A 27,634-nucleotide genomic window follows, 5' to 3' on the forward strand; every position below is an offset into this window, starting at 1 on the left:
CAACCACAACATGCTATTCAACTGTACACAATTTGAAATGTGATGGAAATGTTGATGCGGTTTCAGAAAAATGACAGAATGATGAATGAATGTTTGTCCTGGGTTGGACATTGTTAGTAGACAAATAAAACCAGTGCGAAAAGCGTTTTGAGAAAGTTTATTTTTCTAAAACTCTACAAAGCCAAAAGTGCCCATAGTTTAATTTAACCCATATAAATCGCCCTGCGCATTCAATTTAGAGGAAACAGATCCATCTCGACTAGACTGCGGTCGGCTTCAGATGAGTTTTTATCTGATTTAGCTGGATATCCCATAGCGCTCCTCCTATTGTGTTACTTGTGTTTGTACAGATGTCTTAGTGATTTTAATTCTCTCTCTTTCTCTATCTTGCAGTCCTGGTATCTGGGGAACTGATCATCACACACACATACAAAGACGAACCCGAGGAGGCACAGACATGGATTCGAAAAATCTTTTTTGTGGAATTTACAAAAAAAAGAAAAGTTGTGAACGAGATGCAAGAGGGAAAATCAGATATATATATATGCAGTATTTGTATATATACACACACACATATATATATATACACAATATGTGTGTATAGATATATGTGCACACATATTTATATATGCATAACGACGTACAGTATAAGATGCTTCAATACACTTTTTTTCTGAAAAGACAATGGAAAGGGAGACGAGCTCGAGAGATCGGCCATAGGTGCAACAGAAGAAAAGGAGACAAAAGAGGAGGATGTTTTTTTTTCTGGGAGGGCAGCCCAAACTATGGCGTACATTTACGGACATGTCGAAAAAGGCCCACCCTGACTCCCTGCCTCCTGGAATGCCTCTCCTCAACCCCCTCTTTCTGCTACAGGTGCTGCTTCCTCCTATATGCAAAATAAGTATCCTTTATTTTCTTAATGAACAAGGAAGAGAAACCCCAATGAAAGGGTTTTTCCGCTAGCAATTCGCCACAGGTTCGGAGGTGAGCACGGTCTGTTTTTATTATTTTTTTTAAGTGCGCAAAGGCAACACAGCGTGGAAAAGGAAATGAAAAGGTTGATGCTTCCGTTCACACGACAGAAAAGAAACGCAAAGGCTACTTTTCATCCAGTTTTATTGACAATCATGTATCTGCGTCCTTGGTTTCGTTCAGAGGGTGACGTTTTCTAAATTGCATTCTCCATCGCTTGTAACGGAGTCCACTTTTTGGTGGAACCCCGTCATGTTTTTTGTACATCGGAGGAATATTAGTGGTACCTCAGTGACATTATAAATCACAGTCAGCATCTATACACACATGCACACACACTTACACGTAAACACACCTGTCTTGAAGCAATGGCTTGTACTGTTAAAGGCTACACGAGGTGTGTGTGAGCTGTGAAACAGCCTTCATAGGATGAGCCAGGGAATAGCAGGGGTGAATTCGCACCTTCCTCACTTCGCAATATGAAAGCCCCTCATTCCCTGAACCCCGCTGTAAGTGTGTGCGTGTGTGCATCCGTGTGTTTGTGCATGTCATAAACATTAGTAGTCCCTTATTCATCTCTGTGAGTTCACAGATTAGGGGGTTTTGATTCATGTAGATTCGTGGATTGTTCCACATAGCGACAAAGGGAGTTGAAATATAGTTCTGTCATTACTTAGACAGTATTGGGTGTAGAGGATAGAATTTTTTTTTCTCTATGTGTAATTTGTTTCAATTCATTGGAAATTACAGGCATTGCACTACTTTCAATTTTTACTTTTCCTCTTTTGCAAACTCCTGTTCGGCCTAATCATATGGAATGCTGCGATTAGTCGATTATTTTTGTCATGTTCTGATCTCACGGTAGATGAGGGTTGGTTTCCTAATAGCTGATCAGAACAATCCAACATTTTCTATGTAAACGTATCCATGTTTATGTGATTACTTTCATACAATTCCCATAGTTTAACAGAAACAAATCAGGCTTTCTTTTTTCCCATGTTTCTACTACAAGAAACTATGACTGTTTTAATTTTGAAGCAGATTACACACTTTAATCCGTAGGAATGTCAAAGATTTGGATGTCTGACGTGAGATGGGCTGTAATGTCCAATACAAAAAAGGAAGTCAGCGGCTATGCTGCCCATCCCAGAGTTCATTGGGAGGTGGACGCCTATGACCAGCATGTCTGTGCTTGGTTGCCTCAGAAAAAGGTTATTCTGCACTCTGAGATGGGTTGATTTGTACTAATGAAATAACATCAGGGCTTAATCTACAATGCTACCGAACCCAAATCACGAAGCCATGAAAAGTGCCTCAGACATTGCAAGATTTTCATTTGAATTCTTTCTTTTTATTTTTAAAGACTTGGACATTTTGCTTCATCTACTGTGGATTGTTGTTGTTGTAGGAGTTCGAGGGGTTGTTTTTATGCCCAGAGAGATATTTTAAATGGCCTCGCAAGCCCCTCGTCAGCTGCATGGGCTAACGCTTAGCCACAGGAAACGCAGACAGCTGAACAAAAAACACACATACACACCCTTATAATCAGAACATGACAAAATCAACACATATCAGAGCTTCACTAGGTACCCTCACAAAACCAATACGATGTAATATCCACACTCTCTGTTTGCTTTCACTAACCTTTTATAATGGCTTCGCATACACATTCTATTAAGTTGACCATAGTTAGGCCCAGAATACATACAACATGACTTGTTTTAATGGTGCTGATATGAAAATCTCTATATATGAATTCTATATAACTGTGCATGGTGCTTTCAAAAGAAAAATCATAAGAATTAAGCTCAAACGACCACCGTATCGCTGACATGGGCGCATGGCAGATAATCTTAGTATTAGCTCTGAAGCAAAATGCTCCCGACTACTCCTTAATAACCCACTTTGAGCAAAGAGCCAGTGACACAGATGAATTTTACCTTTTTACTACATTGGTTTGACTTTTATCCAACAATCCCTCTTCTACTTTGCACGATATTTTATACAACATATTATGTGCCTTGCCTTTAGTTAAGAACAATAATGCGTAATTTTAAAGGAGTCGATAAATATTTTCTTCTTTTTTTTTTTTGATGTAACCAGTGTCAGAAAGGAAAATAATGCTGCATGTTTGATTGCCTGTCATTATCAGAATAAGACTAACAGGTTACCTGATAGCTGTAGATTTGGATGGGTGAGAGAGGCTTTTTTTGACCCTCTTTCTCTTTTAAAAGCACTGTAGTTGGCATGAAATCTCCCCTGCATTTTATTTCCCTCCTCCGTTCATGAAATGAGAAGGTAACCGTCTGTGAAAGATGCAGTACCAGCTCTCTTCATATCAGCTCTGAGCTGATGTTTTGATTCCGTTGTGACGTTAGGCTTCTCTTAAATTGTTTAGATTGTATGTTATCATGTATTTAAATGAGTTTGTACCCATTATGGATGTGAAGAGGAGCGGCCAGAGATGGACATAATGAAAATTAGATGGCCATCCTCTATAAACACAACTAGTTTTGGCCAAGTTTAAATCCCACAACTGAGCACTTAGCAAATGATTTTGCAATCAGCAAGACTTTATATCGTCTTTATATTTAGCTTTTTATCAAAGGGTCAAATTTACATTTCATTATTTCAGAAAACCTAGGCATTTGTTTAAAGGGATGGTTCACCTTAAAATTTAAAAAAATATATATTTTTAGTTGTAAATAAAACAGATTATTGGAGTATGTTGTACAAGACATTTCTTTCTATGTTAAAAATTAAACATTCAAAGTTTTATTTGCTGTTTCTTTGTAATTAACTGAAATTTAATCCGTAATTTAGACATGTAGTCATTATTTATTCTCCCTCATGCTTTTCCAAACGTGTATTTATGACAAAAGAAGATATATTTTGTTGTCTGTATAATGAAAGTAAGTAGAGCCCAGTAGTGTTTTGAGAAAAAAACACCAAAAATATCAACTCTACAGAAAAAGAAGGAAAGTCATACAAGTTTGAAACAACATGAGGATGAATAAATACTAACAAAATGTGAACTGTCCCTTTAACCCCTTTGTGAGGGCTCATAACACTGGCTGCAATAGAATATGTAGTGATGTCTGACCATAAATGATCGCTTTAATTAGTTCATTACTTTAATAAGTAATATTTTTTACTAATCGAGTCCCTTGTATATGTCCGTATATATTAACTGTAGAATCCGTTCATAGAGAGTAGCTGAAATGTATTTGTCCAATTCAATGTACAGACACAAGAACAGCAAGAAACCATTGAACTGCTGACTTTGTGTCTTCTTAGAAAATGAATGCTTCTTCTTCCTCTTCTTTTTATCAAATCAGATAGTAGGAGATAATTTATAATTCGTAGCATGTAGTGTCAAGGGAGCTTATGCAGAGGAGAAGATTTTGTGTATTTCTGGAGCTGGGTCAGGAGAGGCCATGTTGTAGTTTGTGATGCAGTGTGCAGTATTGTTTCTGCAATGGATATTGCACTGCTGGTAGCTAATATGATTTGCTGGTAGCTATTTAAAAGTTTAAGTCGATTGAGAAAGAACAAGAGATTTTGTTTACATGAAGCCCGTGGTAAGATCTGGGTCGTGGATGATTTGTGAGCCCACCGTTGTCCAGCCTGGCTGAATCGGAGTGCTATAGCAGAACGGCATTCCGTCTGTACCATGATACAAACCCTTTGCAGAAGTGCTAGCATCATTCAGCAAGCAATTTTCCTTGTGTTTAACAGGACAGGCGACGGGACGGGGGTCTGCCTCGGAGTGTGGTGCCCAGTTGGATTGTTTTGAAGCAGGAATGGCAAACTCTGACAAATCTCCCCAGTACAGACTCGCATGACCCGCCGCCTGTCCTGTGAAGATTTGCACTGCTCAATTTTCATCTTTCTAAAGCTGTCAACCCTCTCTGGCCAGGGTGGGACGGTGGGCTCAATAGAATAGGGGTCTGATCATAGTTTCGCCAGCGCAGCGGCTCCGTGGGGCATGCCGTCTTCTTCTACGTTTGCTTTTTGTATATGATCAAATTGGCTACATGCGGCTGAATAATGTCTGTTGCCCCAAAGTGTGCTTTTTAAAGTGGCCACAGGTGATGATTGAACTTGCTACGACGTGAATAATGCATTTAAACTGATGCATGTAAAAAAAAAACACACATTAGCTTACTGTTTGATTTCGAAACCCTTCACTAATATTTTTTACAGAGCGGGGATTATTATCATTTTTATGCGTGTTGTTGAAATGTTACATTTTGAACACAGTTATCTTGTGTATAAATGCTTACCATATATCCAGTAGAATGAGGAAAAAGACACATGTATATAAAATGTCTTTTTGTATGATAATTATTATATTTTTTTTTTTTGTATGTTTGGATTTAGTAGTAATAAGCTTGTGGTCAAACCACAAAAAAAATTGAAAGCTCCTTCTAAAGGATCTGCTGTTGAGAAGAAAATGTCAGCACCATCAGCACATACCTTTCATACAGTTATCACGTGTTATTTTGATCGCAAAATATGGGCTCCAGTAAATTCAGCATCACTTGTTGTCATTTTAAATAGAACCAAGAGCTTCACTAAGCTTTAGAGGTTTATGCAGATTCCATTGCCTTTTTTTGTTTAGTTTTTTTTTTTTTTTTTTTTTTTTAATCTCCAAGACCTGTTTGAAACCTGCACTTATTGTTTCTCTTTTCTCATTCTAGCTTCAAAGTTGTTTCCTGTACTTCTACTTGGAAGATTGCACTAGATAATCTGCTATTGAAACTTTGTCAAATAATAATACTTATTTTTAAGGTTTGCTTCTCTGTGGATATTTCTCAGCCTTGAGGATCACGATGAATAGAGCCTAACGATGAGAACGAACGAAAGATAGAGAGATGAAGCTGCTTGAATGGTACCCTTTTATTTCCCTGTTGTCATTTATGTGCTTAATTTACCCTTTTTAGATGTTGAAATCGTGCCAGGTTCCTGTAAACTGCAAACCGCAGAGGAGAAACACATAAACAGTCACACTGCAACAATCATTTTCTAAATCAGTACTTTCTTTTTCCAGTAAAAATCTAAACATCCTTGAAACATAATATATATATTTGAAAGTTTGGGATTTAAATAATACTTTTATTCAGCAAGGGCACATTGCGTCAATCGAAAGTGCCAGTAAAGACATTTATAATGCTTTTTTTTTTTTGCTTTTCTTTTGAACTTTCTGTAATGAGAATGAGAAGGTATCACAGTTTCAAATGGTATCACAAACATTGATAATAATAATAATAATAAGAAGAAGAAGAAATATTTCTTGATCTGCAAATCTGCATATTAGAACGATTTTTGAATCATGCCATCACGGGAATATACTACATTTTAAAATACATTCAAATAGAAAACAATTATTTTTAAATTATAATAGTATTTCACAATATTAGTTCTTTAAAAAACATTTAAAAACAACAATCTTCCCAACCCCAAGCTTTTGAACAGTATAAAGTTGTGTACAGTATAAATATTTCAAATGAATTAGGGATGTTTATGTCTTTTACTTGTGAAAAATATGAAAGAAAATATTAAAGAATTATTTTTTTGTTGTTGCAGTGTGGTTTCTTAAACCACCTCTGGACAATCAGTGGCATGGCTTACCTCAGCCCGATGATAGTTTAATGGAGGGTATGTGTACAGTTTAACTTTAGACCTCACTCTTCTGAGTGCCTTCCTGGATTCAGTCTGGAGCTGTTGGATGTGGGTTTACGGTGCGTGATCTTCCCCTGCTTTTGTAAGATCAGCCTACTCATGCCTGTATTTACAAGAACTGGCGGAATGTGCATCACTGAAACGATTGTTTAATTCTGAGGTCCAGGCACTTTAATTAGTCATTGACACATGTAATTATGCTGAATAGAATGTACATTTCCCGAGTCCAATTTCCCTGTTCACCCACTGACATAAACAGGATGTGAGGAGACCCTACTCAGGCACACGTGAGAGAATTAGACATGCATGAGTGTTTCACCCTTTTGCGGTTTGTGTAATGTAAACTGTGCAGTACCACGAACTTTGCGAGGTAGATAGAAATGTGAACATGCGCTCCTCTCAGAAAGGGCTGGATAACCTCTTCAGGGCTGAGGCACTGGAATGCAGTTTCTACTCTTTGCTTCCTTCCTTCTTCAGTGTTGTGACACTTGGCAGGATGTATGTCGTAGTTCGTCAGCTGATGAATTGACACGTGACATGTTTGATACTGGCAGAAACTGGTCTGAAACCCATAATAACAGCTCAGTCTAGCTACTCGGTTTGAATTCAAACTTGTAGTAATACACTAAAGATCTGGAAATGAACAGCATCTATGCAGCTAATCCAGGCTTTACTGAAATCTTGGTGCAGAAAGTTCTTTCTAATATTAAGGACTGTTTCAATGTGTGCAGAGCCGTCTAAGCTGTGCTTAACCTACCATTATAATACTCCAATATAGTGAAAAAGGCTGAATACTGCGTTTACTTCTGGTCAGAATTAACATAGATGTTCATGGAATACCTAATCACTACATCAAATCACATCTTCATGCTCTTGTAAAATATAGAAACAAAGAAAATGAATCTGTAATAGAATATAGTTTATCTGTAATTTATTTATAACCTGGGTTAGTCCATATTTAACCCAAAGTTTGGTTGAATCAACCCAGGATTTTTTTAGTGATGCACAACAAACTAAAAAATTGATCAAAAGTGACAGTCATAATGTCACAAAAGATTTCGGTTCCAAATAAATACTGTTTCTTTTGAACTTTATGATCATTAAAGAATCCTGGAAAATGTACTATAACAAAAAAGTAGCTGATTGAAAATTCTGAAAATTCCGCTTTGCCATTACATTAATAAATTAATATTTTAAAGTTGTTTTGAATTGTAATATTTTTTCACAAATATTACACTTTTACTGGATTTTTTCGATTAAGCTAAATACAATTTTGGCGAGCATAAGAGACTTCTTTCAAATCATTAAAACATTTTAACGAGCCCAATCTTTTGGACAGTAATTCTGACATGATGTGAATGCAGCGTTATAAAAATGTTTTGCCTCGGTCTGAAACGATTTGCTCCTCAGAGTGCATTTGTGCATAGGTGAGGTCATTGGTTATACTGACATAATACCCATTTAAAGTCCGTAATTCAAATTTCAATGTTCTCCAAACACAGTTTCAGATATCACGTTGCTGATTGAGCTGTGGAGGTGATGGATGGTTTTAATCTAAACTTTGATGAAATTTTTACTGTACTGTAGAGTGGATGGTTCTGGGGTACAGAACGGCTCATTATTTTTCACTCTTAGCAAACCAGCAATACAAATTGAAGTTAATATATATATATGGTTTCTTTTCCTCACCTATGTGTTCTCTGTAAACCGTGAGCTGTTACGTGGGTTTTCACCGTCCCTCTGACATCATCTCTGCAGTGTCGGTCTGGAATAGATACAACTTTTGTTTATCAAACCTTTTTTTTTAAGTTATTATCCAACCAAGGGGCCAGATTTGCCAAAGCCTCTCAATAACACAACCTCTGAGTGCCGCGACATATTGACACTGAGGTTAGTACAGTCTGACGATGCTAAGAATTCTAGCATGTGCTAAGGGCTTTTCGAAATCTGGCCCTAAGGTTAAAATGGCTCAGATGGGGTGAAGAAAATCTTTCTGTTCAAAGGGGAGAAAAGCCATTCGTGGGCTTTGCAATTTATGCAATATTTTGATAAGTCTTTCACACAGATGAATTGCCAAAAACACCCTGACATACCGCCTGCTCCCGAATGTTAGATCCCCAAAACAGTCCCGCATCAATATTTCAGGGTGCCCTCTCTCCCATTAGAACAATTGTTTTATTCTGTTTGTTTTTATTCTGAATTAAGGTTTCATTTCTATGAATATTTCTATCGTTGTTGTTTCGTTTGTTTTTAAGCATGCCATTTTCTCTATGTTTGGATGCTTTGAGTTGAAAGGACGAAGGTTGAAATGTTTTTCAGAGAGCATTCTAATGCAGTGTTAAAGTTCAAGGTTTTTGTTGGTTTTTCCTTCCTCTTTTTTTAATCACATTATTCTTTACAAATATTACCATAGTAGTTACTCATTAAACGCTTGCTTGCTGCACAGATAAACACACTTCACACCAGGAAGGCGCATGTGGACATTTAGTTCAGACACATACACAGCTGGCATGATGACATGCATCCATGTTCTTATGGAAAGCATCGGATTTTCGTTATTTGTCTCTGTTTCTCGAAGAACCTTGCTAAATTGTAATCTATCAGCAAAAGTCGGTATGTCGGTTTTGAAACAGATGGGGAAAAATGTGTTTTTCTCATGCACAACCAACTAAATTTGCCATGTGTTTTTGAACTGGTGTGAGGGGGAAATTACAGCTTTAACAATATTTCATTATAACATTGTATTCAGCCATCGCTGTTCGCAAAAAAAAAAATCGCTCATGAATGCAGTACTGGAAGTATGTTTCCCTATGCAAAAAAAATGAATAAAATGAAAATAAAATAAAAAAATAAACAAAGCTATGCTACAACTGAGAAATGAGGTGACTGTGTTTTTCTTTTTCAACCAATTAGACGCTAAAGTTACTTGACAGTCTTGAATGTTTCTGTAGAATAACCTTGATTATCAGTCATGGGTGTATTTTGGAGGTGTAATATTGTTTTTTGTCTGTTGGATGTATAATCGCTTTTCTCATATAGGCAAAGACAAGAAAGACTTAGCACATGCATCCAATTTCATATAGACTATATAAATACAAATGTATTGAGTTTAATTGTAAGGTTGACTTCGAGTGAAATATGACCGAAGAAACAAACTCAATGAACACACATCAGTGCACTCTGCTTACAATAGCTGTATTTTTCATGCTAAATCTTAGATAATAGATTTTGTCGTTGTAATCGGCACTCGATAGTGGTTATGAAGGAAAAGAATGACTCATTTCTATGCAGAACAAATTTTGGGTCTCCAAACATTTGAAATGACAGTTTTAATTCTGTGAGCATGAGCTGCATAGAACAGGAGAAATGGAAGAAAGAGAATGAAAGAGCAAACTGAAAACTTGTGGTTAGGTTTGTTTTCGGTTCAACTTGGCTGAGGAGCGTAACACACCTGACTCTAATCAACCCTCAATCCATTACCCCAGATACAAGATTGCTGGAGCCGCTTTTGGAAAAGTATCATTTCAGCTCTGGAAAGGAAGTCAAGTTTTATTTCATTTTAATGGTTCAAAATAGCACAAAGCCAGCACAAGGTCCTTTTTCTTTAAACATATGAAGGGGGTGAATGAGTGCAATAGCACTTGTTGAAAGCTTCGCGTGAACCGCGCCAGGAGCCCCTCATGAGCTCACTGCAAAATGGGAGTCAAATTCCATAACAGACACTAACCAGAGGTACCTGTTCAGTTTCACTATTTCCATGAAACATTAGCTCTTGGACAGCAAAGTAATGACAAAACTGTATGATTTTGTTCTAAAATTGATACAAGGCATGAAAATATGTCATTAGCCCGAATTACATCCTAGTTTTAATTACAAAAAAAAAAACTTATTTTATTACCGTATACACCTTGTATGTGTCTATACTGAGAGAAGGCTATATATATATATATATATATATATATATATAAAGTGATATATGCAGTATGGGCTTTTATATTACAGTTGAATAAACAAGAGCTCAATACTGAGTTACTTATGTTTTAGAAGGTAACTTTGTCTATTTTTGCTCGCCAAAGAAAATATTTTAAAACAAGGGCAAAGCAAGACTTAATGAACCAGCTTTTTTAAATGAATCAACTGAGTGAATGAATCCATAACTCACTAATGTGAATACATCTGTTATGGCATATTCTCCAAGTAGGTAGTCTGGGCTACTTCTTTATCCGTTAAAAAGTGTTCTGTAAATTATGGATACAGTATAGTGTGAATAAAGATAAACCAGATGCATTATATAGGTCATGTTGCAATTGTCATGTGACCTAACCACGCTTCACAACACTGACGAATCCTCTGTGTGCATTACTACTCTTGAAGTATTCTCTTTCAGATGCAGTCGGACACTTGTTTAGTTCCTGAATGAATCAGTGAGTCGGTTGAGTAAATGAACCCGTGATTCCCCCATAAAGATCACTTATGGCACCTAAGTTACTATTTTAACGATCAGGTAACGATGTAACAGGTACTAGCCTACAAACGTAAAGCTTTAAAACAAAACACAAAAACAAATTGATCATCCTCATGATTCTTTCAACATGTATTTCAATACAGATGTAAACCACATGTAATTTCGCTCTTATGCAAAGGTTTAAAGAGATTCAACAAGGCAGCGAGCAAACGAGCCTTCATGTGGTGCCCGGTGTGACTATTTTATATGACCTTTAGTCATTGAGTGAGCCGCTACAGACTTCCCCAGCTCGGTCTGAAACTACAGTTCTTCGCTCCAAAGAAAACAGCTTGGCCTCAGGAGCTGCCTGAACTGCTGCTCGCAGGCGAGAGGAAACCCAGCCTGGTTCACGAGTCTCTGAAGCAGCATTGAGCTGATGTTGGCAGCGTGATGCGGACACCAGCTCTGGCATACGGATGTAAACATGATGGTGTATAAGGGGAACAATTGTCCTGTTCTGCAAATGATCATGATATTTAAACGTGATGTAAACGTGTTTATAGGAACCACAGAGCAATTCAGTATTAATCATATGTCGTCAGGAAAAAAAGTCGAGTCAAATCAGTCGAGAAAATATATTTTAAGGTTAATATAAAATTAATCTTAAAGGTGCACACATGCTTTTTAAATTATATTATGTTATTTTATTTTCACCCAAGAGGTCAAAGCTATAATCCAGAGTGGATTTATGAGATAAAGAATTGTTTAACATATTCCAGCATTTAACAAAAAAAACAAAAAACATGAACGGTCCATGTAAATTGATTTATCTGGATGTTTAATTTTATCATGTAGTCACTGTAACTACATATATCTTACCTTAAGAAAGTCTAAACCTCTCTGTAATTCTGTTTTCTCTGTCTGAGCATCTGCCACTTACAATCTGTCTCAGATTCTTTCTGCTTAATATTTTTATCAACATAAGAAGCTTGTGAAGCTTTTTAGGCCCAGTTCCTTATATTTATTTATTAATTCATTCATTTATTAACTTAATTACTTTTACCCGATTTGTCCCTACCTTGAAAATGCTGTAAGTGGGTGAAGTTCATGAAAGGATGTCTTCTGAGCACCATGAATTCAGTTAATGCCGTTTTATATCAGGTTCAGTGGAGTTTTAGCCAGATGGGCTTATTAGGAAAAGAGTTATTGCCACCATTCCTTATAAGCCCACTAGAAGAAAAGGTTATATGTATATGGGTTATAATAACAGACACAACATTAGATCTTTTCTGGTTAAATTATTTTCTAAAATGTTTTCTTTTTATATGGTTATCAACTTTGATTAATTCCTGTTGTTACTGCATCTAAATTAGCATTACTCCAAGATTGCTCCACATACTCATAAAGTCCTTTTTAATTATAGTATATTGCTTTTAAATACTATTAAAATAAATCATGTCAAATAATATTTGATTAATTAATAATTTAAAATACATGTACAGAGGGTGGTCTTTTTCTGCACGAAGAGAGCTGCAGAAGTTTGAATTGTGGTTTTAGATTATATCTATTTAGACTTGCATGTTCAAAGTTATTTCTCTTTCCTGTTTTTCTGTAGCTGTGCTTATGAATTTAATATCTCGATTTACAGTACGTGATGTGAAGACCTTGTAAAAGCATGCAGCAGTAATGGGCTCCAGATGTCTTAACAAAGGACTGCAACTCCCCGAGGACTCCCCTCTCTGCAATACGATCACAATCAGGTCACTCTGCTATACAGAGACTTCTGGGAGTGTGAGCGGCGTCCCAATGCAGTATGAACGTGACCCCGGCTTCTCACAGGCACAAGTGTATATATTGTTTTGTTTTTTGTTTTTGTTTTACATTTTACATTTATGCATTTGGCCAATGCCTTTATTCAATGAAACCTATATAGCATTCACATTATACAGCATTCTCTGGGAATAGAACCCATGACCTTGCTGCTGTTTGCACTATGCTTGACTTGTGTGAGCAACTTTATGCATTTGCATACTTCTGTTGAAAATAATACAATAATTATCTATACATACTTGCACATTACATTTGAATTAAACTTAATTTTAAGTATAGTGTTTTTAACATATTTTGCTATAATTATTTTTAAGAAAAAGAAACCGTTTGAAATCAGATCTGCAGAGCTCAGTTGATTCACTGATCTCTTTCCCTTTGACTTCACATTATTTTTATCTGAGGTTTTGTCGTTTAACTTCACAGTAATGAACGCTAGAAGAGAACGAATAATTCATCTGTCACCAGCTCCCAAACCATGCGTGGAGCAAAGATGACGTCGCTCAGGAACCAGAATAAAAACAACTAAATAAAAATTTCAAGGCAGCAGTGGTGAATGAGAAAGAGGAGACAGAAGTGAAGTCTCTCTCTCTCTGGTTTCATGCTTCACTTATTGCTGCTGACTGTAGGCTTAGTTACTGTCACTCATCAGCACTGTTTCAGCTAAACTGTTTCCAATGTATGGGGAACCTTAAGAAGCAAATGCAGCCAGGGCAACAGTATCAGCTGTCTACTCACAGATAAATGTTAATTAAAATGTTATGAAATACCAGAAATTCACATTAATAGTGTTAAACTGGAAGTGTTCCCCTTTAACCCATAGAGTAGCTTTTATGTAATCACATTCATGAAGGGAGGAACCATATCAATCTAAAAAGCATGCGTTAAGTAGTTTATTACATCATCACTAACAGCTCAATAGTCTGACTCATCACAGACTGTTCATTTAGGCAACGCCAGGCCAAAGTCTACTTCAACTTTAATGCTTTACTATAATGGTCTCCATCATTAACACATTTGAACACCTGGCCATTTTTTCAGCAAATGATATTTTCATCATATAATCTCCGAGACGAGCAAATGGTTTAAAAAGCAAAACTGTTACATCATTTGACTGGAAGCATTTAACATGTCCAAACTGCCAATCAAAATGAGTAATGGATCTCATACCCATGTCCATTTAGCATATATGCATGCAGAACCCAGACATGTCATACGAGTCAAAAGCCAGTTAATCAGAGCATTATGTGCCTGATGTGAATCACTGAGCATGTGCTCTTCTGTTCCAGTGTTCTCACTTCCCTGGTCAATGTTTAAACGGTACCCAAGTTACAGTTTCAGTAAAATAGTAAAACATGTATTGAGAATATGCCAAAAAATCGAAATGAACTAAGAGAGAGAGAGACCACCACTTTATTTTAACCTTTTTTTATTTTAACTTTAGTTTAAAGCTGTGACTAGAAAAACACTTATGAAAACAAAACAAAACTTTGACCAAAATTAATAAGTTAAAAAATATATATTACATAAGACAGTATATAATTAGATAAGAATGACTCAGCACAAAGTTGTGGCATCATTTCCAGAGAGAGAAAGATTTGTGTGCCGCAGGACTGTGATGATCTGTTCTTCTCATTAGAAAGAGGTCTGCTTGGTCTCCTCATTTGCCTCCAGATCAGCTGCTTTGTTTTCATAAAATGAATGATTTTCTTCTAGCTCAGCTCTGCAATGGGAGATACACATTGATGAAATGCTTTATGTTTAAAGAGTCGCATAATAAAACTCATACTAACTCAGAAATGGGATGGGGTGGTGAAATCTGGAATCTGAGGGTGCAAAAAAATCGTAATATTCAGAAAATCACCTTTAAAGTTGTCCAAATTAAGTCCTTAGCAATGCATGCTACTAATCAAAAATTACATTTTAATATATTTACGATAGGGAAATTTACAAAATATCTTCTTGCAAAATGATCTTTACTTAATATCCTAATGATTTTTGGCATAAAAGAAAAATCGATAATTTTGACCCATACAGTGTATTGTTGGCTACTGCTAAAAATATACCTGTGCTACTTATGACTTCTTTTGTGGTCCAGGATTAATGACATCTTATATATATATATATATATATATATATATATATATATATATATATATATATATATATATATATATATATATATATATATATATATATATATATATATATATATATGTATGTTGTTATAGGAGTGTCTTGGCTGATCTTGTATGTCAGGTGACTGAACATGGCCTTGATGGTATACAGTGCACAGTCATAAAATGGCAGTAATTGTTTAAACAACCATAAAGTCATCATCATCATAATATTATTAAATGACTAATCAAATGATCACAATCAAAAAAAAAATTACTAGAAGTACTATTGCTATAAGAAAAACATCAATCAAATTTAATGTACTGTCAAAAGAATCAGGTATTTTATGATCTATGAAGATTTTAGTCTTTAGACTTAAACTTTAGTCTAATATCTAATGTACAGTATATCGTCCTGAAACATTTAAGGTCTGGACTCACTTGTCTTTCTTGAAAAAGAGTCTTTTCACGATGAGGAGGACGAAGACAATAAAGAGGAAAACAGCAACGGCTGTCAGTCCCACCAGCCACGGCTGTAATGTGACTTTAGCTGTACCTGATGACCGTTGACCACCTGAGTAACAGTGTATCACAGAAAGATATTTCTGTTGGTAAATGTTTTACACCCTATGAAGGCTTAACTATACAACTTTTATATATTAAATCAGTTCAAGGAGTTCATATGTATTCAAGAAAAACTTAAAACACATTGAAAAGAATATACTACAACATGAAATGTGTCTAATTTCACTCACCAGCTTGAGCCTGACAAATGAAGGCAGAGATTATCATGAAGGCAACGATATTCTGTAGATGAAACATGATGATGAATTTAGAGTCGGCATGCACTGCTGCGTTCCTCTCGGTCGTCTATAAATATGTGAAGGATTCTTGGTGTCCAAAGTACAAAATCCATTAGAGAGGTCACAGATCACAGCATGTCACTCAGAGAGTAAGTGTTCATGATTGTTAGATAATCTCCCACTATTATGTTGTAAAGACAAAAGATTTACTTTCCAAGCTGGCACAGAACAGAAGCCTGTTTTTTTTTTTTTTTTTTACTTATGTAAGGGCTCGTAGACACAAAATTGTCTATTGAATTGATTTTGTGCATAGATATAGTGCAACAGTATGTCAAAAACAAACAAACAAAAAATCATAAAAAATAAAAACACCAATCTGTGTTTGCTTTGAGATGATCTCTATCCAACTGCTTTCGCAAATGTTGACAGAATTCACTTTGAGCAGAAATACACATTAAACAAAAAGACAATCTTTCTTTTCTGGGGAAAACAGAGAAAAATAACCACGACTCATCTTGCACTAGATGGATGACATTTTTTGTCCAATCAGATTCTCTCTGGAAGGATCATTTCCTGTCCTCTAAGACCACATGCTGCTGACTAGTAAATTGACTTCAATTCATCTTCCATTTGATACATTCCAACTTCCTGTTTCAGAAGTACTGTAAGTAGACTATGCCATTTTCTTAATAATCTTCATTTCATGAGGTCTTTTAGAAGAAAAGGAAGAACAAGCTTTGTGCACATAGTTGACACAATGGATTCTTGGGTGTTAGCTTTAAAAAATATTGGTGTAAGTATTCAGAGGAGAAGAGTCTTGGACTTATTTTATGCTAGCTGCCGCTAACATGTATTTGAATGGAGGAAGGAGCACGAGGCTGGGACTTGTCCGATATAACCCAAATGGCTGGCAAGTCTTCAGTGCCCTCCATGAGTTCTTGTCTATCCTCATCTCTCACCATGGCCTCCAGCTCAGGCATTGCCTCTGGAATCCAGTCTGTCCTAAACTTATCCCGCCTTTCCCAGAGAGTCTCCGGCTCTTCCACAGGCTGCTCTCCAAACAGGAAATCTACAGACACAATACAAATAAGAGCGCTCAGCAGATGTTCTCACAGTACAACAGAGGGCTAGTGTCTTTTTTAATGAGTGTATTATTAATGCTTGATGTTTTGCTGTTAGATTTCTTCAAAGGTTTTTACTTTTTTTTTTTTTATGCTGACATCTATTAGAATCATGGAGCCTAGGCTTGTATTCAAATGGCTTAGCAGGTCTCTAAAGCTGACCAGCCAAAAAAAAAAAATCTAAGGCTAACCAAATGCTTGGAGAACAGCAAAATATCTTTGGCATGTTTATGCATTTGGCAGAGCATTCAAGTGTTTTCCAGTTTCCAGGGATTTTGAACACCATGTCATGTAGCTCATAGACAAACAATCCAGATAATGTGCACAGAGGGTTTGTAATTGCTTATGGTGAAAGAGACATTTGTAAGGTTTCTTGTTATACATACCTGCCAGATCATGGATGAGATCTTGGATGAGGTGTCTTATGATGGCGTAAAGGGTGACTCCTGTCACGCTCACAGCAAGCAGCAGATAAATGATATGCTTGGGTGGAGTGAGCGGATCATTTTCAGTGGGTTTGTAGTCCTTGAAAAATTCCTCATCAAGACTTTCATTGTTTTTGCCTAAATCCATTAGTACTGTTGTTTGCTCCACTGTGTTTCAGTTTAACATCAGCTCGTCAGTTTTCATTCATTTTCTGTTGATCTAGGTTAAAAACAAAAAGTAAACATTATTTTAAATTGTATATTTATTCAATGTTTTATTTTAATGTTTTTGAAAGAAGTCACTATGTTCACCAGGTCTTTTGTTTGTGTTTTTTTATATTTATTCATTTATTATACAATATATTTGTCTTGCATTATAGCAGTTTCACTCACAATTAAAACTTTGTTACATAGACAATCTTACAATCATAAACCAAAAAAAAAAAAAAAACTTTCAATGCTCTGCTAGTTTTAATTTAGTGTAACTTATTCAGCTCTGATACAGCCTGTACTAAAGAATACTTTAGAATTATATAGAATGTTAGAAATGTAACAGTATATTGTCTTTATTTATGGTAAACTTTATGTTGGTTAGGATCATGTTTGAACTAGTGATTAGAAATAGGGTTAAATACTATATATATGCAAGTCAGTATAATTTAGCTATGCTTATGGTCAGATAATAAAATTATATGTTGTTTACATACCCAACAAAGCTTTTTTCCCTCATTGAGATTACCCGTCATCTTCTAGCTTTCTATCTCGCCCTCCTCCTCTCTTTCTCTCTTTCTGATGCTGAATGCTCATCAGTCATCTTCCTTTTTGTTGCATATTCACAGCATCACAAGAAAGTTTCCACAGAATGATAGTCCTAGAATGTTTCTGTGATAGGGCTTCCCTCAGACCTGATACTTTGACAGCAGAAGACAATCAAGCTAATGTGCTTAGTTTCGTAAGGAGAAGCCTTGAGCCTGGATTTAGCCTTTTTTTCTATTAGGTGTCTACGTCTCAACACCTGTTGGCATTTTTTAAAGGGCAATGTAACCAATGAAGTCAATGAAAACAACTGTAACTTGGTCAAGGCATTCAATTCAGGACATGAACTACAGTCTTGATAAATTCTAAATGGTGTTCTGTGAAATCAAACTAAATCTGACTCCTTGAATATCCTGGTCTGAATGTCCTGACTTCATTACATTACACCAGCCAAAGTATTTCTAATGGTTCAGTCATGTAGCAACAGCTTAATGTAGGATGATATTAAAAAGGATGTATAAACTGTGTGTATCTTAAATAAGGTTGGTGCATTCATTGACTTTGGAGAACAGAATTATGTCCTCTATGTTGAGCACACAGCACCCTCTGTCTGTGCTGAACGTCCTGCAGGAGCGAGCCAGCACATGCTAATCATGCTAATCCGGATAACAATTGCCATGTAAACAAAGCAGTGCTCTATGTTGTTTTCATTTATTATTGAGGAAATGAGACACAATGTAGAAGAGTAAGACAGATAGATATTCACAAAACTTTTTTTTTAGCTATTTAGATAAAAATAGTGCAAAAAACAGCAACGTAAAAAATACAGACTTAAAACACATAGCCTAAGCTTTGGATTTTCTAGTAATTTACAACAAGTGGAAATGAGCAGTATTTACAAAGAAAGACTGATTTTTTTGGGGGGGGGGGGGGGGGCGTTAGTGGTTGAGCAAGAGATTTGGGCTTGTGAAGATGGACTAATGGATGAAAGAGAGAGAGAGAGGGCTGTTCATAAATCTTTTCAGTGACACCTTTTTAACCCCATGATTTTTCATATACAGAAGACTTAAATCCTGGCAGAATTTCTATCCATCCACTTCTGGGTCAAATGGCAGTCTGTTCCTTGATCTTATTTTCTCTCCCTCGTCCCTTCTTCCTTCCCAAAGATCAGTTTTGGTGGTTCTTCTTCTTCCTCTTCATCGTCAGGATCACGGCCAAGCCCTCCACCTGTGTGTAAAAGGATATGTAATGTTTTCAAATGCAGCTATATGTGCTGATCATGACCAGAGTTCATTATTCTGTGGTAAAGGCCAGTGAATGTGCTCTGAAGTAGCCTGATATGATTCTCTTAATCCCAGGCTTAATCCTTTGGCTGACATTTTGCTGACTCTGATATTCCATTGCTGGTAATGGCAGCTGTCTTTCATGAAGGTGAAAGCTTTTAATCAAGGGTTAGCTATACAGTAATCCACCTAATCCTGTCTGAGATGCTCCTGTTCACTCTCAAGAGGGACTGGGTGTGTTTTTCAATTTCAAAAAGATTTTTAAATGACATTATACAGCAACAATGGGTTATACTAAAACAGAAATGGTATACTGTGCCATTCTTATTCCAGCTGGTTTTGTTTACAGTGTATGAGAATGGTCTAAAGCAGGGAATCGAGCAGAGATAGATAAATAAATATGCTCACTTTTATACTAGTTTGATTTAACACACACACACACACAAGAAAAGCTCATCAAGTTCACTTTCAGATAGATCAGAAAGCAAATTTTTACAGACCTGTCAGTCAGTATCACCTTTCTGTCATTGAAAGCTATAATTGTTGTCGGTTGTGACACAACTTAACATTCGAAACTTTGGTCAGTATATTTGAATGCATCTTATGCCCACCAAGGCTGCATTTATTTGAGCAGGAATACAGTGGAAACAGTAATATTGTGTAATATTTATTTACTATTAATATATTTTAAAATGCATTTTTAAATGTAGCCATTAATCCAGTCGTGTCACATGATCCTATAGAAATCATTCAAAAATGCTGATTGGATGCTCAAGAAACATTTTGTATTATCAATGTTGAAATTATGCTGAGTAAAGAACTCTTTAGTCCATTATAAATACCTTTACTGTCACTTTCTTATTTATGTGTCCTGTTATTTGAAATTTGTGAAGACGGGAACAGTGTTTGTTGTCTTCATAAGGACCTTCTTTCTCTTTTCTCCCAACTTAAATTCATTTTCTTTCAACCTTCAGTCATTTAAGTCATGAAATTCCTTACTGTCAAAGTAAATAATCAAAATCGAAGACATCTACAGTACATTAATGAGACTTGGTGCTGAAACAGTTGTTTTACAGAGCAGAATTGAGCTAATTGTACGTGTCAAACGACTCCCATAATGATAATACTCACTCAGACTGGAATTTCCTCAGGTTCTGGTGCATCTTTGATCTTCTTGCAGAAAACCTGAGACAGAAGAAAGTTCCAGTAGAAAATAGTTAAACTTGTGTTTGCTGCCACTATGCCGATCAACATGGGATGCATGTCTAGTTTGAGCTGTGCTGCTGTTCTTCTCGAGGCTGATGCTGCACAAACTCTCTCAGTCTCTGTCTGTCTGACTGAATGACTGACAGAGGAAGAGCTTTTGTATGATTGAGTCAGTGATTCAGACAGATCTGATCCTATGAGTCATAATTCATCCTTATTATTCATCTCCCAGCCCATATCTAATGCTCATTTATCCATGCATGTTTACAGATTATGATGAAAGGTATAAATGGCTAGTTACCAAGACTTTACTGCACTGAATGGAACCTGTTGTGTGTGTACAATATATGCTTTTTTTAATGGAATACTTACATAAAATTAAAAGGATCAAAAAAAAAAAAAAAAAAAAAACTACCGTTCACTATAATTTTTTTATATCACTTATTCTGCAAGGATGCACTGAACTAATCAAAGGTGACATTAAAAAAATTGTTACAAAAGTCTTTCAATTAATCAAAGAATCTTTAAAATAATTAGATAATATAATTAGAAATGTCACTTGATTTCTGAAAGGTCAGTAAAGACTGGAGTATTGTCTGCTGAAAATTCAGCTTGATCATCACAGGAATGTTTAAAAAATGTTAACATAGTTATTTTTTATAGTTATTTCAATATTTCACAATATTACTGTTTTTACTGTTAAATTCAGCCTTAATGAGCATAAGAGACTTACCGACATCAACTTTTGAAGCGTAGCATGAAGCAGTAGTCTGTTTCAAAAAGGGGGGAAAAAATCATGAAACAAAAAATAATTTAGTAAACAATAAAAAAGAAAAAAAAATATTTTTTAAATGTAATGTTACCTGAAAGTAAAACACTTCCTGAAAAGCTGGAATCATTAAATACTTGCTCAAGTCAGAGTCCTTTTTTACCCCTCAAGTTATCTACATTAAATAATAATCTAAGACACAAAAGAAGCTCTACTCTAACCTTCTCTGCACATAACTATATCAAGGAGGTGTTGGCTATGCCGGGTTGTCTTTTTTGGGTTCATCATCAGTCTTCTTGTGGAAGGCTTCTGTCAAAATGAAAATCCAGTATGCAATGGTGATGGAGGTATTAATTGTGACAATACCAATCATGAAGGGGTGTAGCATGTTTGCAAGTTTCTCCCTAGTTCCCGTCTACAGAGTTTCTCTGCTTTGTGTCGCTTTTAGCCTTTTTCTGTGGTTTGGTCCAGCCTTTTCTTCAGTACGTGCTCATCTCTCCTCCCCCCAAACTCAAACGAGGGCTTAGATATCCTCAGAGACTTTGGTGAGCACAACATTCCACTTTTGTCACCCTCTATCCACACGATTATCAGTAAATTAGCAGAGCATGTGTACTTTTATATATTAAACTCACAACAGGGCAAATAAGTTTTTTAAGGTTGCTGATTTATTGTTGAATACAAATATACAAGCGATGCTTCTTATTTCTTGTTTTATAGGTTGTTTATAGCTAATTTCCAGATATGCTAGATAGGGATGATCACTTAAGAATTAGAGCATCTAGATTTTAATTTTATGTGTGCTTCTTTAAAGATAAATCTTATTGACTGAGATAGACTGCTGTGTGGATTAGTCAGGCAGAACGTACTGTTATAGACCTCAGTCAAGCACTGGAGCTCTTAGCTCTGCTAATCACCTCTGCTCATGCGTGGAGGATTTAACATTAGTCACAGACTTTACTGAAGATCACATATTCATGACGCAAAATGCTAAGCTTCAGACGCCAGAGGTGATGCATACAAGGCAGAATAAGACATAAAATGCTTTTATTATGTAAATGTATTCCTGTTTTTTTCAAGGGATGTTTTTTTCTGCTGTATCTGCAAAAACAGTATTTATTAAATATTCAAGCATTGAGTTCGAAATATGGATCAGCTGTGTAACATTAACATGTTTTAGGAAATGAGTTTCACTAAGCACTTTGCAGTCTAAGCAGTCCGTCTGCGTACTGGAACTGCGAGCTGTTCTCATACTCCAGCATGTCCAGGGCCACCTCACAGCTCTCCTTCACCACCCGCTCCTGGTCCTTCCTGTAGCGCTCTAGGATCTGTAAGCACGCCTCCTTCCCGATGGAGCCCAGTGCTTCTGCGCACTCGTGTCTGACCATGGCGTTCTCATTGGTCTTCTCCAAAGCTGCCTGCAGCTGAGGGATGCTGGCCTCGTGCTGGATTTGACCCAAGACGTAGCCGATCTCGTGACGGAACAAGGCACTGCTGCACTGAAGACCTAAAAATTATATCTTTATTTAAGGATGATGCATTAAATTTCAGGATTTTCAAAAAATCCTGAAAGAAATGTCTCCACAAAAATATTAGCTTATTATATATATTTTATTATATAACTTTTTTAGACACTTATAATATATAAAAAATGTTTATTGAGCAACAAATCAGAATCAGACTGAAGTTAATTCAGCGGAATATTCAGATTTGACATCTCAGCAATAAATCGCATTTTTAACCACATGCACTTATTTACGTTATTTTGTGACCTAGTATTAGTCTACATTGTGTTTGGATAGATCTTTCTCACCATCTCCAAGAGCCAGAACAGCCTCTTCAGTACCAAGATTCCTCAGTGCAAACATAGCTCTATAGCGGTCAAACAGCGACAGGCTTTCGTCTAAGAGCTGTGCCCTCAGTTCCGGGACAGTTTTTCTTGGGGCAGGGGGTGCGGGGTCTACAGAGCAGTAGGGGTTTTCATCTGTCCCCTCTGCTGTCTTTTCCCCACCATTCATGAGCCACTCCAGCCTCCGGACTGCCAGCTGACATGTTTCTGCCACCTGTACAAACAGAGAATTCATGTAAAAACTGACTTTTGCGCATAATCAAAGTGCACAGCAGGACATTCTAGTATTAGTGTAACAATGAATGATGACTAGTTTGGTGAAATGGTTTGACTGTACCTCAATTACTGGATCTTCTGCATATTTCTTTAATAAATCTAAGACTTTGGGATTTCCAATGGCTCCCAGTGCTTCTCCTGGAATTTTAAATATAATTAAAACACTGTATATGACATATCTATAAACAAAAGGAAAGAAAGAAGGAAGAATATGACTGTACATCTCACCTGCTTCATGTCTGACCATTGGCTCTTGATTAGTGTCTTTCAGGACTGTCTCTAGGATAGGAATGGCCCGCTCGTCTTGCATTTGGCCGAGGCAGTATGCCAGCTCATGCTTCAGAAGTGCAGATTCATCCACAAAAGCTTCACTGATCCATGTAATGGCCTCTGGTCCACCAAGGTTGCGGAGAGTAAAAAGTGCTCTAAAGCGCGTTGTCAGGTCCTGCCTGGGGTTGACCAGAATCCTCCCCACCGCTGATATATCCACATGATTTGCCATGAGGAAGCTTTCAGAATCAGGATGACGTCCTTATGCACAGGTTAGTGAGTACTCCAGAGAGCGGCATATATACAGAACCTACATTTAAAAACAACCAAAGTTTGACCACATGTTTGAAAATGACTAAGTAATGAAATAACTCATATGATGATTCAAAACCTTGTGAGCTGCTACTTAACAGCATATTTTGGCCTTCATAGACTTCAAACAAATCGGATCTTTAGGACTTATTGTTTGCTTGTCAACCGTTTGAATAGGGTAAATCAATATACAATATACTGGTTACTAGTCTCATTACTGCAAATCGGTTTTTAATGAACCAATACAAAGCAATTATTGTACTTTATGACGAGATCCTGATTTACTCAAGATTATAGAGTAAGAGTTTAGAAGCTTATATTAACAGACAATTAAAAATGTATGGCAGAACTGTGAGTATTGTTTCATATTTTCATAATGAGTTTTGTATGTAAAGAACAACAGAAAAAGAAGGTACGTAAACGAATCGTTCAGACTGGTTTTGAGAAACGGTGCAATCGATTCACTGAAAAGATCCGAATCATTCACGAATGGCTGGCAACAACGGTTACCAAAGTAAGATAATGTCAAGAAACTTTCCTCTACAATATCGGAGTAGCTGTGTTAGTATGGACAAGACGGGAATAATTCTGCCTCTACATATATAACCATTTCACAAGAAACGGATATCTATTATGTTAGGCATACATGAATGATGCATGTATCCGAAAATATTACTCATTCAGTATATTAAATTGGACACATTTTTGCTACTTTTTGTGCTTGTTCTGTAATCGCACTATCGTCTAGAAAGCCAGGTCAATATGACTTGAAAAATGTCACTGTGCTCTGAACACTGGAAGAAAAAGGCCTGAACGTCGCTCTCTGGAAGCAGTACACACGCGTCTCTGTCAGCTGTTAAGCAGTCGGCAGAATGACGGGTTTAAAACATTACAGTTAAGATAGAACGACGATAACAGAGTTCACAATCTGATTCGTTACATCCGCTGAATTATCTGAACATTGAACTTACTAAAAGCCGAGATGTTTTTTTTTTTTCAGTCATACAGTGCTCTCCATGCCGTCCACTCCAGAAGGAACCGTCTCGCTCGTGTCATCCAGTAGCTAGAGTTCAAATTGCTCATATTTGTAGAGCGCCACCTTCTGGATTGGAGTGAAACCGTTCTCAAATGTGTAAACGATCTGCTGGTATCAACTTTTTTGAACTGAGAACTCAGTTCGCAAACATGACGTGAATAAATGATGATTCTTGGGGTTTTTAGAAATCACAAAAAACACATTAAACGGCCATAAGTTTTTTCTTTATTTCAACAAAACTGAAAATGACTTCAACTTAACATTTGTACAGTATTGATACATTAGACGCCATATAAAACGTAACAAGTCAAATGATTTAAAAGTCACTCATTTATGAAAAATAATAAAACAGATAATCTTAGAATAATAAATACCAAGACTAGGATTTAAATACAACCAATTTACACACTTTCTAAGTAACTTTTCTTAGTATTAAATGGCAGCTATAAACTGATTGTGATGATAAATCAATACACAAACTATGCTGTTCCAGCACTGTCCATTTGAGGAGATTCAGGTACAGGCAGTACCGGGCAGCTTGTTGGAGACGGATCAAGTGTTTTGCTCTGCTGTTGTTGCTCAAAATAGCTACAGAGCAGAGAACGAACTGCCTCTGCATTTGGATCATCTATATAGACCGTAGGCACATCTGTGGGCTGTGGACATTCATTCTGACTGAGTGCTTCAACCCACTCCTCTTTAAAAGGACTGTTATGCACATTACAGATATTGTGCAAGATACAGCAAGCCACAGCCATCTTGGATACTAAGTCTACATTGCTGTCATTGCGGTTGTGCAGACACTGCCATCGTGCTTTAAGACGCTGGAAGGCATTCTCAATTACTTTAAGGCCATGGTTCAGCTGGGCATTGAAGGTTTGCTGTTGCGGTGTTAGATTTGACAATGGAGGATAGCACTTCAATAGCCAGGTCTGAAGAGAATAACCCACATCCCCCAGCAGCAGAAATCCCAACGGTTGACCCATGAGTTCTTTGGGTGGCTGAGAACAGAAACCTCCCTGCTCTGCCATTGTCCACAGCTCTGAGCTCTGCAAGATGGTCATGTCATCCATGCTGCCTGTAAAACCAGAACAAACATCCCAGAAAGTACCATGTGCGTTTACCACACCCTGAAGCACCACAGAGTGCCATCCTCTCGGGTTCCAGCAATCCTGTGTGTCCGTAGGGAGCGATTTAACAGGGATGTGAAGGGAGTCGATGACACCAATGCAGTGAGGAAAACCCCACAGAGTACGAAACTGCTCCGCATGTTCTTCAAGTTCATGATCAGCAGGTAACTGCATGTAGAGGGGTTTTAGTAACAAAATGATGGCTTCACATACCTCTCGTACACACTGACACACAGCCGGGATGGGCACACCGAAGAGTTCACTTAGAAAGCAATATTCTGTGCTGGTGGACAGACGCATTAAGGCCATGGCAATACATCTCTCCAGTGTAATGGTCTGTCCACTTTGCTCTATATACACTTGCTCGAGCTGAGGCTTGAGTTTAGCACTCAGAAGCAGGAAGATGTCTCTCGTGACGTGGAACTTGTCAAGCCAGTCTTCTGGTCCAAACTCCGTCATCACAACTCTCTCCCACCAGTCTGGGTCTGCAAGGATTGGGACATGATTTTGCATGTCTTCTTCATCTGGTGATGGCATCTAAAAAATTGACACAAGAGAAAAAAAACACGTACTGCTTGAATGCAGGCTGGCATCAATTCAATAAAGAATTGATTCTCTTTAATTATTATTACTGCACTGACACTAGTCTGCATTTTTAATTCTGATATTTTTTTGTTTATAACTGCGAAGCTGCTTTGAAAGCATCTGTATAGTATAAAGCGCTATGTAAATAACAGTGACTTGATTAGTATGCACACTCCTGTCATTATCGTGTCTTAGAAATGTTTAGTAAACATATAACTGTTACAGAAATAACAGTTTACCGTTCTCGTGCTCCGGTAATTGAGGAAAAGATGCCTTCGATATCTGATTCGTTTGTGGATTTCAGCTCGCCTTTCTAGTATGTAGTTGTGAATTTCTTCTTTTCGCCTCCTAATTTTGGAAGCGAGTAAATATTTCATCTCCGCAGCATCTCTCGCCTCGTCTGATTTCAAGTATGAACGTGGCATTATGTGCGACGGGTGGTAACAAACTCTCTCACTCTCTCGATATTTATTGGCGGGTCGCAAAATTGTTCAGGTGCAAAATAAACACTCTGAAGTGTAGTGTTTTGTGATTTAGTGATGTTTGTTTATCATCAAATAGAACAGAAGCACAAAACAAATGCTCCCAAGACGACCATGAACAGCAGTGATGACCACTTCCGGTCTCCTCTCTCCTGTGTTCTTGTCAAAATAAAAGTTTTGTTTTGAACGATTGAAAATAAAATATAATATAGTTTTATGAGTGAATCCATGACTCAGTGGCTTTCAATAATTTACCATTTGATGTACGTAGCATTTCTTCTTT

General features: G+C 36.9%; 4 protein-coding genes across 7 annotated transcripts in view; 1 reads left to right on the forward strand and 3 right to left on the reverse strand.

The window, feature by feature from the left end:
* Positions 1–9,538, forward strand: part of nfic (nuclear factor I/C) — a 95,625-nt gene extending 86,087 nt beyond the window's left edge. For all 4 annotated transcript variants that reach the window (XM_052563754.1, XM_052563753.1, XM_052563756.1 and 1 more), the window contains one exon: positions 394–9,538. In XM_052563754.1, the coding sequence (XP_052419714.1) occupies positions 394–414 (21 nt within the window). In that variant the 3' untranslated portion in view covers positions 415–9,538. The remainder of the gene's footprint in view (positions 1–393) is intronic.
* A 4,805-nt stretch (positions 9,539–14,343) lies between these two features.
* smim24 (small integral membrane protein 24) lies at positions 14,344–16,682 on the reverse strand. The gene is made up of 3 exons (XM_052564131.1): positions 15,804–16,682; positions 15,490–15,622; positions 14,344–14,654 (listed from the first exon to the last, which is right to left on the reverse strand). Exons 1-3 carry the CDS (start codon positions 15,868–15,870, stop codon positions 14,567–14,569), a joined length of 288 nt encoding a protein of 95 aa, XP_052420091.1. The 5' UTR covers positions 15,871–16,682; the 3' UTR covers positions 14,344–14,566.
* A 2,397-nt stretch (positions 16,683–19,079) lies between these two features.
* dohh (deoxyhypusine hydroxylase/monooxygenase) lies at positions 19,080–25,211 on the reverse strand. Its single transcript, XM_052564130.1, has 8 exons — positions 25,090–25,211; positions 23,765–24,116; positions 23,598–23,674; positions 23,225–23,474; positions 21,506–22,918; positions 21,376–21,412; positions 20,568–20,621; positions 19,080–19,380 (listed from the first exon to the last, which is right to left on the reverse strand). The coding sequence occupies exons 2-5, from the start codon at positions 24,036–24,038 to the stop codon at positions 22,605–22,607; spliced, it is 915 nt and encodes a 304-aa protein (XP_052420090.1). The 5' UTR covers positions 24,039–24,116; positions 25,090–25,211; the 3' UTR covers positions 19,080–19,380; positions 20,568–20,621; positions 21,376–21,412; positions 21,506–22,604.
* Positions 25,212–25,356: 145 nt separating this feature from the next.
* Positions 25,357–27,510, reverse strand: LOC127962993 (putative nuclease HARBI1). The gene is made up of 2 exons (XM_052562632.1): positions 27,109–27,510; positions 25,357–26,821 (listed from the first exon to the last, which is right to left on the reverse strand). The coding sequence occupies exons 1-2, from the start codon at positions 27,292–27,294 to the stop codon at positions 25,634–25,636; spliced, it is 1,374 nt and encodes a 457-aa protein (XP_052418592.1). The 5' UTR covers positions 27,295–27,510; the 3' UTR covers positions 25,357–25,633.
* Between the last annotated feature and the right edge of the window lie 124 nt (positions 27,511–27,634).

Source organism: Carassius gibelio, chromosome B8 (assembly GCF_023724105.1).
Source record: "Carassius gibelio isolate Cgi1373 ecotype wild population from Czech Republic chromosome B8, carGib1.2-hapl.c, whole genome shotgun sequence".
Classification (NCBI taxonomy): domain Eukaryota; kingdom Metazoa; phylum Chordata; class Actinopteri; order Cypriniformes; family Cyprinidae; genus Carassius; species Carassius gibelio.